General features: G+C 34.7%; 1 protein-coding gene across 1 annotated transcript; it reads left to right on the forward strand.

The window, feature by feature from the left end:
• Positions 1-6,135: 6,135 nt before the first annotated feature.
• On the forward strand, positions 6,136-7,129 carry LOC103495858 (beta-glucuronosyltransferase GlcAT14B-like). The gene is made up of 3 exons (XM_017046324.2): positions 6,136-6,739; positions 6,839-6,914; positions 7,009-7,129. The coding sequence occupies exons 1-3, from the start codon at positions 6,136-6,138 to the stop codon at positions 7,127-7,129; spliced, it is 801 nt and encodes a 266-aa protein (XP_016901813.1).
• The last annotated feature ends 11,513 nt before the right edge of the window (positions 7,130-18,642 follow it).

Genomic DNA, 18,642 nt, shown 5'->3' on the forward strand with positions numbered 1-18,642 from the left:
GTTTTTCGTAACCTCGACTAGGCCAAAATACCCTATAGTTGCACTCCCTTCATTAGAAGAATGTTCCTTATTGGATCGATTTATATTGACAACTGTGAATCTTAATAATATTACTCATCTGAGCTGTGAAAGCTCTCTAAACTTAGGTGACATTCACTGAACAGGGTTACTAAAGCTTCGTGTGTTGTTTACTTCTGTTGTTCATCTAGCTATTACAACAATTAATTACTTTAGGATTAACTAAAGGTTTTATCGATTATCTCACAACTTTTTCAATTGGTATTAGAGCAAGGTTGAAAGACTCATACTCGAAGCCACACATGATATCGTTTCTTAAAATTCTTAATGGAAGGGCTTAGATAGCTCTTGTAGCTGGATGAGAACCACCAATGATCACCGTAGATGGTCAATCTGTTCATAAATTTGAAGTTGACTGGATTGATGCTAAAGAACAAATTCTTTTGGAGATGGTGCAAAATAAAGAATCCTAGCAAAAGGAAATATTGAGAAACACAATATGCCATGCCTAAATGATGTGAGATATGTTGAAGGTCTCAAAGCCAATTTGTTTAGTGTTAGTCAACTTTGTGATCAAGATTATATTGTTAACTTTAACAAGGATGGTTGTATTGTGATTAGTGCTGATAAAAGAGTTCTTATGAGTGACACTAGACAGATTAATAACTGTTATCACTAGGTGTTGAACAATAATGATTTATGTCATCTAACTAAAGAGGATCAGACTTGATTGTGGGATAAGAAACTTGGACATTCTAGTCTAAGTGTTATTAGTAAAGCTATAAAGAATGAACCTGTTGTTGGAACTCCTAACATTGACTCAAACATCAAATTCTTTTGTGGTGACTGCCAACTTGAGAAGAAAATCAAGTCATCACACAAAAGTATGAAGGAATGTTATACAAACAAAGTTCTAGAACTTCTTCATACAGATTTAATGGGTCCTATGTAAATAGAGAGTCTTGGAGGCAAAAAGTATGTCTTTGTAGTTATGGATGATTTCTCTAGATTCACGTGGATAAGATTTCTCAGAGGAAAATTAGATACTGACAAAGTATGCATCAGTTTGTGTTTAAGCCTTCAACGTGAGCAAGGAAATATTATTGTTCGAATTAGAAGCGATCATGGAAAGGAATTTGAGAATAAAGAACTGAATAATTTCTGTGAAGTAGAAGGTATTCATCACAAGTATTCAACTCCCTTAACACCTCAACAAAATGAGGTGGTAGAGAGAAAAAACAGAACTTTACAAGAGATGACGAGAGTCATGCTTCATGCCAAAACTCTTTCACTTTAGTTTTGGCTTTAAGCTATGAATACTTGTCACATCCATAATCGAATTACTACTTGTTCTGGAACATCTGTAACTTTGTATGAGTTATGGAAAGGCAGGAAACCAAATGCTAAGTATTTTCATGTATTTAGAAGTACTTGTTATATTCTTGCAGATAGAGAGTATCACAGAAAATGGGATGCTAAATCTGATATAGGTATCTTTCTAGGATATTCTCATAATAGTCGTACCTATGGAGTATTCAATAATAGAGTGAGGATAGTTATGGAAACTACAAAAGTGGTTGTGAATGATAATAAGAAGTCACTGTACAGACGAATAGATGACGAGGATGATCTACCAATTCAATCTTCGGTTGCTCCTGAATTATATATTGTTGATGTTCCTTCAGTAGATACAAATGTTACTAATTATGGTAATAGCTCTAAATCGACTAAGAAGGAAGTAATTTCTTATGTAAGTGAACTTGCTCCATCTTCACATGTTCAAAAGAATCATCCCTTAAGCTCTATAATTGGGGATCCATCAGTTGGAATAACTACCAGAAAGAAAGATAAGATTGATTATGCCTAGATTATAGCAAATATTTGTTACACTTCATCTATTGAGCCTACATCAGCCAATGAAGCTCTAAAAGATGAATTCTTGATAAATGCAATGCAAGAGAAACTATTACAATTCAAATAAAATAATGTGTGGACTTTTGTGCCTAAACCTGAGGAAGCTAATATCATAGAAACCAAATGGATATTAAAAAACAAGACAATGAGAAGGGATCGATAGCTAGATTGGTTGCACAAGGTTGCTCTCAAGTAGAAGAGGTGGATTTTGATGAAACCTTCGCACCTGTAGCTAAACTTGAAGTTATTCGCCTTCTACTTAGCATATTATGCGTTAGAAAATTCAAACTATATAAAATGGATGTTAAAAGTGTCTTTTTGAATTGGGCTTGAATGAAGAAGTGTATGTGGCTCAACCTAAGGGTTTTATTAATTTACTTTATCCTCAGCATGTGTATAAACTCAATAAAGCTTTGTATGGGCTAAAGCAGACACCCAGAACTTGGTATGAACGTCTCACGATTTATCTTGGTCACAAAGGTTATTCCAAAGGTGGTATTGATAAGACCTTATTTATAAATAAACCTGACACAAATTTGATTATTACATAAATATATATTGATAATATCATATTTTGTGGATTTTCAAAAGAGCTTGTCAATAATTTTATTGATATTATGCAGTTCAAATTTGAAATGAGCATGGTTGGGGAGTTTTCCTGTTTTCTTGGTCTTGAGATTAAGCAAAGGAAAGAGGGCATCTTTATATCATAGGAGAAAAATGCTAAGAACATTGTTAAAAAGTTCTAACTTGAGAAATCTCAGCAAAAGAGGACTTCAACCATTACACATGTTAAAATTACCAAAGATAGTGATGGAGAAACTGTAGATAATAAACTTTACAGAAGCATGATTGGTAGTTTACTCTATTTGACGGCCAGTAGACTTGACATTGCCTATGTTGTAGGAATATGTGCTTGGTTTCAATTTGATCCTCGTGTTTCACATCTTGCTGTAGTTAAAAGAATTATCAAATATGTTCATGGCACAAGTAAGTTTGGAGCATTATACTCAGATGATACAAACTCTATTCTTGTCGGCTACTGTGATGCACTCGGCTACTGTGATGCTGATTGGGCAGAATGCTCAGAAGATAGGAAAAGCACTTCACGAGAATGTTTCTTTCTTGATAACAATTTAATCTCCTGGTTTAGTAAAAAACAAAATTATGTTTCATTATCCAGAGTAGAGACAGAGTATATTACAGCTGGGAGTGGGTGCACTCAGTTTATATGGATGAAATAGAAGCTAAATGAATATGGTATACAATAGAAGACTATGAAACTTTATTGTGATAATATGAGTGCAATTGATATTTCGAAGAACCTTGTTCAACATAGTAGAACCAAACATATTGATATTAGGCATCATTTTATTAGGGGGCTTATTGAAGGAAAAATTATCACTCTTGAGCATGTTTGGTCGAATCTTCAACTGGCTAATATCTTTACTAAACCACTGGATGTGAGCTCATTTGAGCATTTGAGAGTTGGTTTAGGTGTTTGTAAGATTTAATTATTTTTATATACTATTTTATTAATTAAGTGAGACATGGAGAAAAGTTGAGTGGCATATATTTATGGCCACGTTAGTGAAATATTTGCTTTTTTAGGGGTTATTCAATTTGTTCAATTTTATGCAGGAAGTCTATTTTTTGTTTAAAGTCCCCTCATCTTTAAGAAACCCCTTCATCTTCGTGATTCAGAGTTCACGTTCTTTGAGTTTTTTCGTGGTTGAAAATGGTGAACACGCGTAGAGACAAGTATCAAGCTCACTCGCTCAACGTTGTTGCTGAAGTTTCTGACACCAGAACCAACATGCATGGAGTTTGAATGAGGGGACATCGTTTTAAGAGTACTCCTCAAAGACCCTATTGACTGCTATCCAAGAAGAATTGGGTATCTCTTTCTGATAGCTCGAGTGTGCCATTGCATGATGAAAATGTTGCTGAAATTACTTCTGATAATGTCAAATCTGAACCTGTTCCTTTTGAGTCTCATTTGTCTACTATGAATTCAGATGAAAGGGATGATATTTCATTAGCCAGTTTATTAATAAGGGTTTTTTTTTGAAGTCTAGGTCTGTTGCTGTCACTAGAAGAAATATGACCTTTAATGTCGGTTGTAAAACATGAAAACGGATCTTTAATGTCGTTTTTTAAAATACGGATGTTTAAAGTCGATTTTAAACCGACATCAAAGATGAAGGATTAATGTCGATTTTAAACCGACATTAAAGATCTGTTTTTTTCAAACCGACATTATAGATATATTAAACATTATAATTTCGTAAAAGATATATTTAGGGTTTCAAACCCCAAGTCACCATCTCTCCTGCCGCTTTCCATTTCTCTTTCCCTTCCCCTTTCCTTCATCTTCTTCAGTCGAAGGAAAACCCAGCGCCGACACTTCTCCTTGCCATCGAACATCTGTTCGCCGGTCGTTGTGTCTCCCAACTGCGCTCAATCTGACCACAGCGTCGAATCTGGCCATTTTTCTTTTTATCTTCTATCCTCTATATTTTCATTCTTTTTCCCCTTTTTGTTTCGATCTAACCTTTTTTTTTATGGTTTTCAATTTTTTTCTCAGCAAATAAAAGATTGGAAAGATGGTAGAAAGGAATAACATAAATGAAGAGATTTAAGAAGAAAGCAGGAATGGGGAATTTAGAATGGAGGTTGTGGGTTTTATATATGGAATCTGAGGCCATGAGTTTCAGGTAATTTCTTCCATCTTTGTTCTAAGAAGAAATGCCTATAAGTTGTAAAGAAATTTCTGACTCTGGGTTTTGCTTATTCTCAATATTTTCTTCCTCCTTAGGTCCTTACAACGTAATGACATTTGATTTTGAGGATTTTGTGTCTCCCAAATGATTTTCGCGCTCCACATCACCGTGTACTTCTACCAAATCCCAATTCCTAATCCATTTCTACTCTTGGTATCCTTCTTTCTCTTCACTTCAAGTACCGTTTTTACGACTAACTTGCTGAAATATTCAACGTTGATTACGGAACTACTCTGAAAATGGCGCTCAAATTCCATCCTCTCACCTCTCAATCTCCTAAGTTTCCGTCCTTTGCGATGCCGCAGCTTGCAAGTCTCAGATCTCCTAAGTTTGTTATGGCCTCCACTCTCCCCTCTACCTCCCAGGTAACTTCTTTTTCTTTTTCCTCGTTTTTTTTTTTTTTGTAATGCTTTCCAGATCTTTGTGAATCTTTTGGTATGTGTTCCCTTGTTTTGCATTGCCTATCGTTATATTAACTCCTGTTTTCTTTTGTATATCGTTTTTTTTCGTTCATTTCGAGGTTTGATGTTTTGTTGCTAATGAATTTATTCGATTTATCATTACCTCGGATTGACATTTAATTGCATGGTTGGTGCGTTTTGTTTTGTTGATTGTTTGCTTTTATGTGTCGCAATTCTGTGTGATTCTTTGCGCATTTTATCTTCTTGATGCGGTTTCTTCCACGAATTTTATTTTTAATTAGTTTTGTGTTTCCATTGGTATTTCATGATTTTTCTTCATGTCGTTATATTTTTTTTACGATTGCCTTTGATCTCTTTTACTCAAATGGAGAATGCATTGAATGGTGATGAGCATGGAAGTTTTTCATTTGTATTATTTTTCTTTCTATCTCCGTCTTCGTTTTCTATTACATATCACCTCAGTTGAGTGATTATGGATCATTCCTGCTGAAACAAACATGCTTATTCCGTTTTGGCTCATCAAAATGAAATTAGATGATCAATTTTATTTTTCTTCGACGGTAAATTCGAACTGTAGTTAATTGTGTGGTTGCATGACTGTCCATTCGGTATTCTTTGATTAATTGGGTGTTTCGACTCAATTGTATTTAATTGCTTGCCGTTTATTTTAAGTTACTTCTCTTTAATTTGTACCGTTGGTTTTTGGCTAGATCGTTGCTTAGGTGAAATGGGTTTCTCTTTTGAGCTTGTTTTGATTGTTTCTAAGCAATATTAGAATATACGTCGAATGATTTCCATTCTTTCCTCTTCATTTTACACAAGGCCAGTTAAGGTTCTGGCCAATTTGTTGTTGGTCGCTTTAATAACAGCATTGGAGATTTTGACAGAGGGGTGAGCGATAGAAATAGTGGCTTTGTGTGAGTTATCAATCTGTGGTTAAGAGCATTATTCGGAATGATAGAGCGTAAAGCGAATGTGGGTGGCTTTTTAAACCCGTCATGGATGAGGTCATGAATTCTCATTCAGGAAGGATGTTCAGCGATAGAAAATGGATTGTTCCATTCTTTGCAAGTCTGCTCATTTCAAGTACCCTGCTTCTAACAGCGACTTTAAGGTTGTTTATTCCTTCACAAAGTGATGAGCAATTGCCATTGGATGCTGTTTCGTTTGCAAAAGAGGAGGATTCGAGTGGGTTTTTCATTGAGCCTGAATTAAGAAGTTCATTGAAAGAAACAAGTGGTGTTGTGAAAATGGAACCTCCAAGATTAGCCTATTTAATTTCGGGTACAAAAGACGACAGTCGGAGAATGATGAGGACTTTGCAGGTTGTATATCACCCAAGAAATCAATATGTTCTGCACATGGATCTCGAGGCTCCACCTCGAGAAAGATTGGAGCTGACGAATCTAGTGAAGGCTGATTCAACATTCAATGAGGTAGAAAATGTGCGTGTAATGGCTCAATCCAATTTGGTTACATATAAAGGTCCTACAATGATTGCTTGCACGCTTCAAGCAATATCGGTTTTGTTGAGGGAGAGTATGGATTGGGATAGGTTTATAAATTTAAGTGCTTCAGATTATCCATTGATGACACAAGATGGTTAGTACACTTGTTTTATACTTCTATGATCAGTTCATCTCTTCCAGTTCCTATTGATGAATATATTTCCATGTGATCAAATTCTCTTTAAATGTGCAGATTTGTTTCATGTGTTCTCCAACATAACTAGAAATTTCAATTTTATTGAGCATTCTCAGATTGCGGGGTGGAAATTGTATGTAGTAGTTAATACCTTGAAGTTTTTTTTTTCTGATCTAGTAATTATAAGCATTGCCATGTTATGATAACCAACCTATCTATCATTTCAGGAGTCACCGAGCGAAACCGATCATCATCGATCTAGGCTTTTACTTATCCAAAAAGTCGAAACTTGCTTGGACAACTCAAAGACGCTCACTTCCAACATCCTTCAAGTTGTTTACAGGTTAGTATGTATATCATTTCTTTCATGTACTAATCTACATGTAGGTGCAATTTTTCTCCGATGTATAGTAAACTGAGCAACAAGGTTAACTTTTTCCATATTTAGAAGGTTATTTTTTTGGTTCAATTGTAAACTTAAGTTGAACAAACTAGCCATGTTATATGATCAAACAAAATTTGATACTAAATAGATTAATTAGCGTCTATCCTTTGACTGTAAACTTCGAGCAATTCCCATGCGCAACCACATTAGCATTTGTAAGGAACTTGTTTGCTTAGCTACTTAATGAAAAGTCTTTTGCCTGCGTTGCTCTCTCTTACATGGCTTATAGGTGCGCGTAATCATATTTGAATTCGGTGTTTGGTATGTGTGGCTTTCCAATTGCTGTTCAGATTTATCTCCACAGTGTTTGTTTTTTATACGCATATTATTTTTTGAGAATTAAGTTTTTTGATGGTGCTTTTCTACTTTTATTACTGTTTTTGAAGAATTTGGCATGATTTGTGTTAGTGTTGAGTAATTGATTCAACTTTTGTGATATCCTCTATTTTGAAATTATACGATTGAATTTTTTTTCTTAATTACATTATTTTGACTTCCATATTTAGCTTCTAGCGCTAAGTTGTGACCCTTTAAAATGTTAATGTATTACCATTATTAATGATCCAGTTATTCATATTTTAGAAACTTGGTAAAATTAGCAGAATAGTAGTAAATTCTCCATGTTCTTAAGTTGATAGTATATTATCTCTCTTCTTCTTGAAAAAAAAAAGGTCCACTTGTATTTTTTTTTCTCTTTATATTGCTAGAGACTGTTCTGAAAGCTCGTTTAGTGTTCTAAATACTGCTATTGCTAGGAAACGGTAGGATGTTGTCCTTGAGGAGAATGTTCCCTATGTCCTTCCCAAGGTTCTGTGTTCAATGTAGGAAAAAAATAACCTAATGTGTTTAATATTAACAGACAATTTAAAGGGATATAAATGGAATAGAATATCAGGATAGTGATTTGTTTGGTAAGTTAATGTTTTCCTTCATGGCATATTGAGTAAGATGGTAGCTGATGTCTTTTAAATTTACTATAAATTTAAGGGATATAAATTCACAAAGTTCATTTGTTGTTTCTAGTTTGTTGCCATATTTTTCAGTCAGGTTATGGCAAGGAGGAAATACCGCTGGCCCTGGTGTGGTGTTTTTTCTTTTAAAGATTAAAAAAAAAATCTTTGTGATATGTGGTTTGCTTGCTTTGAACGACCTTTTTTTCTCTTAAATAAATTGGTTTCTATTTTTTACATTTTTGTTTTGTTTATGATATGGGTACTTAGTTACGTAGGTTTCGGTTGGAGCCAAGTTGTATATAAATGTACACATTATTAAGATTTTATTTTGTATATGTACAAGTAAAAGATTTCATTTTTAACTATTTGGTGTCATACAAAATAGACAATAATGCAAGGATTTAATAAAAATAAATTTGAAAAACCGACATTAAAGACAGCTTTAATGTCGATTAAAAAAAATTAAAGACATCTTTAATGTCGGTGGAAAAACGACATTAAAGATGTATCATAAGTGACATTAAAGACATATTTAATGTCGGTTATCCACCGACATTAAAGATGAACCGATATTAAAGGCCTTCAATAACACCTTCAAAGATGTCGGTTTATAACCGACATTGGAGGCCTTTAATGTCGGTTTACAACCAATATTAAAGATGTCTTTAATGTCGGTTATAAACCGACATTGAAGTCCAACCGACATTAAAGCCCTTTAATAACGCTCGCAAAGATGTCAGTCGCCAAGTGACGTTAAAGGCCTTTAATGTCGATTTCTTGTAGTGTGTTAGTCCTCCTACCCCTTCTGTACATTCTGATAGTAGTTCTTCTCAAAATGTTTTTATTCCAACACTTGGTCAGCCTTCTACCACAAATAAGAACATTGAACAAATTGGTCATTCCCCTCTTGTTCGGTCTCATGTTCCGTCAAGTCCTCCTGTTGAGATTCAAAATTTTGTTCTTGATCCTAATCCTATAAGTCAGCCTACTGATAGAGTTGCAGAGAATGTTGAACCAAATGATAATAGTGCACCTACTTATGATGACCCAAATGTGAATGTCCATCCATTTGAGTCTGAACAACCTCGTGCAGACCCAAAACCAAAAGTCAAGAAAACTCAACATGGTCGTCGTATGGTGACTACTAAAACTGGTCGAAAAAAGACACCTCAAAATATTCCATCTGTACCCATTGATGGAATCTCATTTCATCTCGAAGAAAGTGTTTAAAGGTGGTAGTATGTTGTGCAAGGTGAATTGCTGATGAAGTCAATGTGTCTAATAAACATCATTCGTGTTTAAGCATCATGGATTTGGTGGTTAAAACTGGGTTGTCCAAAACTATCTTGAATGTTAGTCCTTTTTATCCTTAGCTGATTAGGGAATTCATTGTGATTTGCCCTCAAAATTCAATAATCCAAGCTGTCCTGACTATCAGACTGTGCATGTTCGAGGGCTCAATGTTCAAGATTTCTCTTGCTATCAATTTTTTGGAAACATTGTAGTGGTTGGTTCTCCATCTTTACATCCATGTCATGATGTTTTGGCATTTGTCTTATCTGAAGGAAATTTGTCTGTTTGGCCAGTAAATGGAATTCTAGTTGTTGCTTTGAGTGTTGAATATGTCATTCTCCATAAGATTGACATTGCTAACTGGTTCTCTTCTTTCCATGCTTCTAGTGTTTATGTCGCACTAGAAACTTTTTTATATCAAATATGCAACGATGGTTCTGTTGATGCTAGACTATTTATATATAATCAGCTTTTAAGGCAAGTTGGACTGTTTGGTATGAAGATCCCTATTTTGTTGCCTCGCTTCTTCTCAAGCTTACTAGTCTATCTGAATGCTGATATCTTGACTGCTAATGATGCCCTTGGTCTTGACCTAAAGACCTTGTCTTTGAGCTATAGGCTATTTCAAGGGAGTCATTTTCCTGACTTAGAACATGATATGAGGCCCTCTAGGAATTTCTCGTGTGTTTGACACTGATGATATAGATGCCACTGCTAAAGGGTTCTTTGTTCCTTATGATTTAGCTTCTACAATCATCAATACTCTCATAGTTGAATCTGAGCTCTTTCCACATCTATAAATCTGCTGTTTGATAAATGATTGTAGGTTGATTCTCTTGTTCGTCATCTTAAGACTCTTATTCCTTTGTCCAGTACGATTGATCAAACTCAGAAGTAGAATTTCTTTTCGTTCAAAGGAGGAGAAGAGTTTTGTGAAGTTTGAGGGGCAGTTTTGTTTTGTTTTTTTATAAAGCAGTATGGAGCTCCTATGAACTTATATATGATAATTATTGCTGACATTTTGTTATGTTGAATGAATGATGATCTTCGAAAGACTCTGCTTAATGAATTCTTGATGTGTTGGTTGATATATGCGGATCTGGTGTGTTGATGTATGTTTGATAAGTGGTTATCTCCTGACATCTGCACTACGAGAAGCTTCTGTGAAGCACTGACTTGAACATGTTGAAATTTCATCTTTTTGACAAAAAGGGGGAGTTTGTCGATATTTTTGTCAAAAAGAATTATTGAGATTATTTTATTATTTGTTGAGTTTTTAAATTAAAAAAGATAAAAGATCTTCTTTTATTTTAGGAATCTTTTATAAATATCTTTTTTAGATTTTGGTGGGATTTTGTCAAAAAAAATTTATGAGATTATCTTTTATTAATGAGTTATTTAATTCCATAAAGATAAAAGTTCCTCCTTCATCTTAGGAATCTTATATTATTATATTTTTTAGATTATCCTTGAGAAAATATATATATATACACTACGGAACTTGTGGGTTCTGGTACGACTGACGAACGAAGAAAGCTTTCGGAAGCTATTAGTTGAATCTGTATTGCAATAACTATGAGCGGAAGAAGGTAGTGCAATTATCTATCTATGGTCTCGATGCGTTGATCTAATATGATTGTGATTATGAGTACGGAAAATGACGATGCGTGATTCAAGTGGTCACAGTAAACTACAGTAGAGGATGAAGACATCGTTAAAGAGATTTACCCATGCATTCAAGGGAGCCTAAAGTCAGACATCATTGAGAAAGATTACTCATGCATTCAGGGGGAGCCTCATGTCTGAAGCTAATGAGCATGTTAATTAGTCATATAGTTGAACAATGATCATATGTTGTATCGATGTATATTGACTAAGTGTGAATTATAATAATATTACTCATCAGGGCTGTGCGCAACTCCCTAGATGTATGCAACATTGGCCGAATTGGGTTACCAAAGTTTCTTGTGTTATTCTCTTCTGCTATCCCTCTAACTACTACAATAGTTATTAACTTGAGAATTAACTAAAGGTTTATTTGATTATCTCACATTGTTTTTTCAATTGGTATCAGAGGGGGTTGATGCTGGTTCATTGAGTCTTCAATGGCGTCGATCAGGGAATGCAGGTCAACAATGGAGATAATCAAGGAAGGTCCTTCCACAACTCGTCTTTTAGTTTTAGATGGCACAAATTATGGCTCCAACAGCAGATATCAGAGCAACTTTAGAAGAAAGCATTTTGATAAACCTAATGTTAAAATAGACAGATTTTTAAAGTGCAGAGAATGTGAAGGGTATGGTCATTATCAAGTTGAATGCCCTAATTTTATGAGAAGAGAGAAGAAAAGTTCTAGTGCTACATTATCTGATGATGATATAGACGAAAGTGATGAAGAAGGTAAATGTACTAAAGCCTTTATTAATATTTTATCTAAAGATGAAGTTAAAGATTCTGAAGAAGAAAGTGAAGACAACCTGTCCTTTGAACAATTGAAGATTAAATTGAAAGAAGATTCAGAAGTTAGAGCAGTATAGAAAGAAAAAATATAGAATCTTATGGAAGAAATTGTAGGGATTGTTTTGAAGTTTGGAGTTTGTTTTGATATTTTTACTTTTAGTAGTCTCTGTTTTAGGATTTATTTCTTTTCATTGAGAGGTTTCTTTGGTTAAGTTCTATTGTTATTGATGTGTTAGTTATTTCTTGCACTGATTTTTGTTATTGATGTGATACAAGACATTGTATTTTAAATGTATCTTAGATTTATAACTATAACAAACTACGATGGATAAGGTATCGATTTTGTGAAGCATATTTTTCTTAGTTGACTTTGAAATTATAACATAACCAAATTGAGATTTAAGTGTCGAATTTGAGCATATATTTCCTATTTTTTTTAATCTTCAAATTGATATTAGATATAATATTTTGTTTTTATTTAATTAGATTCCAAAAATATCTATCTTTAATAAATCTTTATATATTTATTTAGTTAGATTTCAAATATTTATTTTTAATAAATGTTTAATATATTTATTAGTTGTATGATCTATCTTTGGAATAATTTTAGAAATATAGTGATTTTCAAAATTATTGACAAAAATAGGATCTAATTTCTTTGTAAAAAACTACCATACTTTTAAAAAAGTGAGACTTTTAAGTAATTAATTAACAATGTCTTATACATTTAAAATTGAAATTAACAAGAATTTAAAATTAATTTACAAACTTTCAATTATCTTCATCACCCTCTACGACATCATCATCCTGTCGTCGTCATATACGTTGCATGCGCCTATGATATATGTTGGCAACATTGAGTCGTTGGGTTTGCTGAATAATTTCTTCTACGACTCTCGTGGTCCTGTCACATATGTTTCCCAAAGCTTCTATAATGTGTTCCACGAAGAAAGCTTGTCCTTCGTTAACAAAATCATACTAAAAGATTGCAAGTAATACAAACCAAATTAATGTTTTATTATTATTAAATGTATAAAATAGAGCATATTAAATCATCACCATGGAATGATAAAAAGTGCTCTTTTGGGTGATGAAGTGTTTGGTTATCGACTTGTACCAGAGAAAATAGTTCTATGATATCGTCGGTTGGCTTGTGGTGGGTGTTTCAACGCGAAAATTATATTGCGAATTCCATATCCTGATATGTTTCACATGAATCCGACGCCAATCCTGATCATGCTTATCCGTTAAATCTATTTGATGCAGGCTTGGATCTGTGAAACTAATCGCTGGTGGCATTTGCAACATATTAAATTGTCGCAACATGCGATCTGGTTGATACTTCTCGACCAAATGAAAACAAATCAATGGACCCACATAAGTCCACACCACTCGACCACTACAACATCTAACAGGAAACGATGTCATAATGTCGGGCATGTATGGTGTCCAATTAATCTGTTGAAAAAACAAACGTCAGTAGGCAACAAAAATTGAACTATAGAACATTCGTATAATAATTTACTACCTAAGACTGCCTCAGTCGATCAAATATCCATCGATATGTCAGCAACATATTTGCTGACTGTTCAGATGCAGGTAGAACACCGTTTAATTTCATCTAATTTGTGAAATAAACCATTAATAAATTATTGATAGTGTAAAATCTATTAAAAAAAACATGTATATGCAACGTTCTCTATGGCGCTACAATGGAGAATCTGTTGTATGCCCATACTTGTAGCAGCATAAATGGGTCAGCGATCTCTAAGGACTGTGCATGACTCGCTCGACAGAGTTCCTTATACAACCATGCAAGGGTCGCAACGTCCCATGCATACGTACCAGCCTAGTCGAAATCCAATAAGAATTGGAGAAACATACAATGGACCAGGGTGTTTGACTTATCGACAAAAAGAAAGCCATCAATCAACTGCATGATATAGGCACGAACGTATCTCTGAATGCTCACAACGTCAGCATCTGGTGGCAATTCTTCAAACTGTTCTACCAACCATGAAACACTCAACCGCTGACCTTTCATGTTAGGCGGTAGAACTCCCAAGAAATCCTCGCAGATAATTTGTGAAATAAACCATTAATAAATTATTGATAGTGTAAAATCTATTAAAAAAAACATGTATATGCAACGTTCTCTATGGCGCTACAATGGAGAATCTGTTGTATGCCCATACTTGTAGCAGCATAAATGGGTCAGCGATCTCTAAGGACTGTGCATGACTCGCTCGACAGAGTTCCTTATACAACCATGCAAGGGTCGCAACGTCCCATGCATACGTACCAGCCTAGTCGAAATCCAATAAGAATTGGAGAAACATACAATGGACCAGGGTGTTTGACTTATCGACAAAAAGAAAGCCATCAATCAACTGCATGATATAGGCACGAACGTATCTCTGAATGCTCACAACGTCTGCATCTGGTGGCAATTCTTCAAACTGTTCTACCAACCATGAAACACTCAACCGCTGACCTTTCATGTTAGGCGGTAGAACTCCCAAGAAATCCTCGCAGATAAACTTCCAGTTATACCTTAATGATCCTGTCAGAGGCTCCCCATCCACTGGCACTCCAACTGCACTACAACATCTTACCGCGTGATCGTGCACTCCCTACAAGACATGTGAAATGTGTGGGTCTCTGGTCTCCAACGCTTGACCAGTGGAGTAATCAAATGCCAATCTAACTACATGAACCTAACCTGGGAAACCCCTAGGAATCCAGTAGCCTCTAAGTATGGTGCAATACACTGGTCGAAGGGGATGGTGTGCTGAGACACTGCCTCTCTCCTCCGACAACTCAACACGACGGTGGAGGAGGTATCCCATATGGCCTGTGATCTATGGGTTGCCTGTAGATATAGATGGGTATCATCAACTGGACTAGGATTCATTCTGCAAATAATATAAAAAAAACTTTCATTAATTACATGAAGAAGAAAAGTAAGACAATTATATAATTATATAATTGCACTAAAAGAAAAATATACATCAAACTCTAATTTAGTTAGAATGAAAATAATACAGTATTTTTAAAACTAAAATATACATGAATCAACGGCAATTTTAGTCACAACGTTTACATTTATTATCAAAGTATACTCAAGCGTATATATAAAAATTATACAAAAGAAATACAGAAGTAGTCCGTTAAACCTTCCTGAAATTACATAGAAGCAATTACATCGAACAATTACATCATAAAATCATTACTCCACTGTTTGAATCGAACAGACAAAATATTCTGGTTCGATTCGACTGCAACAATTTCGTAGTGTTGCGTCACACGGTACTTTTTTACGGCTAGCTGAAGATCTTTCTTGGAATCAAATAACATTCCCTTCTGAATTAAATAGGATGTGTTTATAGATTCATTCCTATTTGTCATGTAGACCCTTGCTCACAAATAGAATTCACAATGTCTCAATCTATCTGTGTAAATATCTCATAAAGGATCTTTTCATTCTCTTCTTCCATATCTAATAAGCATAATAGCAATAATAATAATAGTGATAATAATAACAATAGTAATAATAAGCATAATAGTAATAATAATAATAGTAATAATAAGCATAATAGTAATAATAACAATAATAACCATAACAACAACAATTTAATTGGGGTGATGTATCTTTAATGGTGGTATTCATATTTAACAGCCAATTAAATATGTCGTTGCGACCTGAAAATTTAGTTATCCTTGAACCCGATAATTATTTAGATAGTGATATAGATATAGAAGTTGATGTACTATTTGGTATGAAAGCTTATTATTTACATTTATTATCAAACTATATGCTTATTATTACTGTTATTATTATTATTACTGTTATTATTATTACTACTGTTATTATTATTACTACTGTTATTATTATTACTACTGTTATTATTATGACTACTGTTGTTCTTATTACTACTGTTGTTCTTATTACTACTGTTGTTCTTATTACTACTGTTGTTCTTATTACTATTGATGTTCTTATTATTACTGTTGTTCTTATTATTACTGTTATTGTTCTTATTACTGTTGTTGTTCGTATGAGGAATAGGCATTTGTCTCCGTTGAGGATCAAGGTGAGACGGATTAGTAGCTCGACAACATCTCTATCTCTAGTCATCACTTATGGAATCAGACTGAAGCCCACAGAGCGGAAGAAAAAAAAGCCTATCCTTAAAAGAAAAAACCTACTCAAATTAAATAAAGGGAATAAGGAGAAAGCCTAGGAGTCAAACCACCCTAGTATTGGTTAGCGGACCAAAAGTAGGAGCAGTCTTCAGTAGCTCTCCTTGTGGCCTTTTATTCAAGAAGACTCTTTCATATCATTTATGGAAATTCCCTTTCTGCTCGACCCCTTTTTTCACTTTATCAAGACCTAAGCAATCATGTGTATTTGAGTGAGGAGTATGCTTCCGTCTACAATAAGGCCTTTTCTTTCATCTACGTAAATTACGATAATCGGCTAAAATCCCTTTCTTTTTCATTGATGGCTTTGATTAATCTAGGGCTCCTTCACAGTCACTTCGCTTTACGCCTTCTTTTGAGCAAAGAATTTGCTTGCGAAAAAAGATTCAGTAAAGGTCGTAGGATTTACGAAGTTTCCTAGGTCTAGTCTGCTCACTCTTTCATAAGAGAGAAGGAGATTCCACGCGATCTGGCCCCATTCCATTAATTAGGGTCCTCGATTGTATGATCCCTTCTCCGAAGTGAGAGTCATCGTGGCTGTAGCCTTTCTTCTTGAAAGGGTCTGTTCTTAATTTACTTCCTTTTATAAACTGAATGATCATTCTCCTGGTTCCCTAAGAAATGTGAGAGCAAAAAGCCCAAGTCGTGGAGGTAAGATAGTCAAAAGCCTAGCACACTCTCGGTCAGCCTGTGAAGAAGGAAGTTTGAAGAGTTCTTGGGAAGTCACGAAAAGGCATTAGGCCTTTCATTCTCTATCGATCTATAATTAGCCATCTCTAAATTCAAAGCCTGAAAGGGAAAGGCTGGGAGATTGAATCTAAATTGAGTGCAAAATCTTTTTTATTCTCAATTTAGCCTATGACAAAACCATTGAGGAGATTGGATTTGATCAACATATATTCTATATAATGGTAGACTTTAACAAGAAGACAAAGACTGCATCAAGAACTGCTACTTCTGAAACTGGAATTTGTTCTCTTTATCCTATGAAGATGTGACCGATTCGAAGGACTTATTTACATCTATATTAGCTTTCTTTGACCCTTCTTTTGCTGGTAAATTAGCCTTTACCCACCAATACTTGACTCGTAAGGGGACTGAATTTTGAAATTTGCTCTCTCTCCTTTCAGTTGAGCCTTTATTATCTCTTTTATTGAGTTAAAATAGTCCATTTTCATGAAGACGGGAGACTACAACATCTTCTTTGAACCTCTCGATATAGCTTCCTTTCCTATTGCTCTCCTATAATCCTACTTCGGCAAGGGGGAAGAGGATTTTTCTGACCTTTATTCTAGAGGTCGAGCCCTATATTCTAAGGTTAATCTGGGAGATCAAATCAATTTTCTTGTAAGTGGGACAGGTAAAAGTCAATAAATAAAGAAGAAGGCTGACGACCTTGCGAAATCTCATTCAAGAGCATACCGAAAACTCAATCAACTTACACTTCTCCTGTCCATGAAAGAAGAAAAGCTACAGGCAACCAAGACCTTTTTATTGGATTTCTCACCTATTCATTAAGTGAGGCTGCCGATTTTTCCTTTCATATGGCTATCTTGAAGTATTGATCTCTCGCCGACAGATCTTTCCTCTTCATAAATCTTCCAAATTGACAATTTCCCACTGAGCGGGAAAGATGAGATCTCAATTGAACCTCAACCCATAATTCAAGCCCTGAAAAAGGCATTGAATAAATAATTCACAAATGGGTAATTCTTCTCTGCTAATTTAATTTTCTCTATCAATAAGAACTTTTCTATTTCTTTTTGTAGCATTTTTTATTTAATTTTCAGTCATTTGTAATCATGAAAGTAAAAAACTATCAATTTGCCTTCTATTTCATTTATCGTAAATAATAAAAAAATATGAGACGAGCGTTATAAAAGAACTAGTAAATCGAGCACAAAAAATCTGGAAAAACCGTTAATGTTTATAATAATGAAATCCCCACCGGTCCAGTGAGAAAAAAAGGTTATAATCTGCTTAATTATCTAATTTTGTTAATTCTTCATCTAGAATAGATATTAGGAAAGGAAAGTTGAATTCGCACACTTACTCCATACAGACCGCGAAGAGATCTTTAGTCTTTTCGCTAAGTTACCAAAGATGAAACTCGGGTTTAGGAGATAGGCTTGATCAAGTTTAGGAGGTTTAGGCTACCCCACCGGTTGACTCGCTTTGGCTTGTCTTCTTTCAGTGGCTCCTTATTTCATCGCTTTTTCTTTGGCCGGTTTGAGACCAAGTCGTAGCTCTAGCCCTTGGTCTTATCCTTCTGAATTCACTCATCAATTCCCCCCATCTGAGACTTTTTAGTGTGGAATTTCTCAAATTCTTTGATAAGGAGTTCACTTATATTACATTGAGCTTCTCCTCACAGATGAATATGCATTTCTGACTCGTTTGGAGGTGAATATGAAATTTCATGAGTCCTCCAGATGAATTTGATAGAAGTTTGGAAAGGAGGCTTTATGATCTGATCACGCACAAAAGATTAGTTGAGATTGTCGGGG

This window comes from Cucumis melo, chromosome 8 (assembly GCF_025177605.1).
Source record: "Cucumis melo cultivar AY chromosome 8, USDA_Cmelo_AY_1.0, whole genome shotgun sequence".
In the NCBI taxonomy this organism is placed as follows: domain Eukaryota; kingdom Viridiplantae; phylum Streptophyta; class Magnoliopsida; order Cucurbitales; family Cucurbitaceae; genus Cucumis; species Cucumis melo.

Bases quoted from the DNA above. Each gene is read 5' to 3' on its own strand.
- LOC103495858 (XM_017046324.2), top strand. From the start codon at position 6,136: ATGGATGAGGTCATGAATTCTCATTCAGGAAGGATGTTCAGCGATAGA. The intron at 6,740-6,838 runs GTTAGTACACTT...TTAAATGTGCAG, and splicing joins TCCATTGATGACACAAGATG to ATTTGTTTCATGTGTTCTCC. The intron at 6,915-7,008 runs GTATGTAGTAGT...CTATCATTTCAG, and splicing joins CAGATTGCGGGGTGGAAATT to GAGTCACCGAGCGAAACCGA.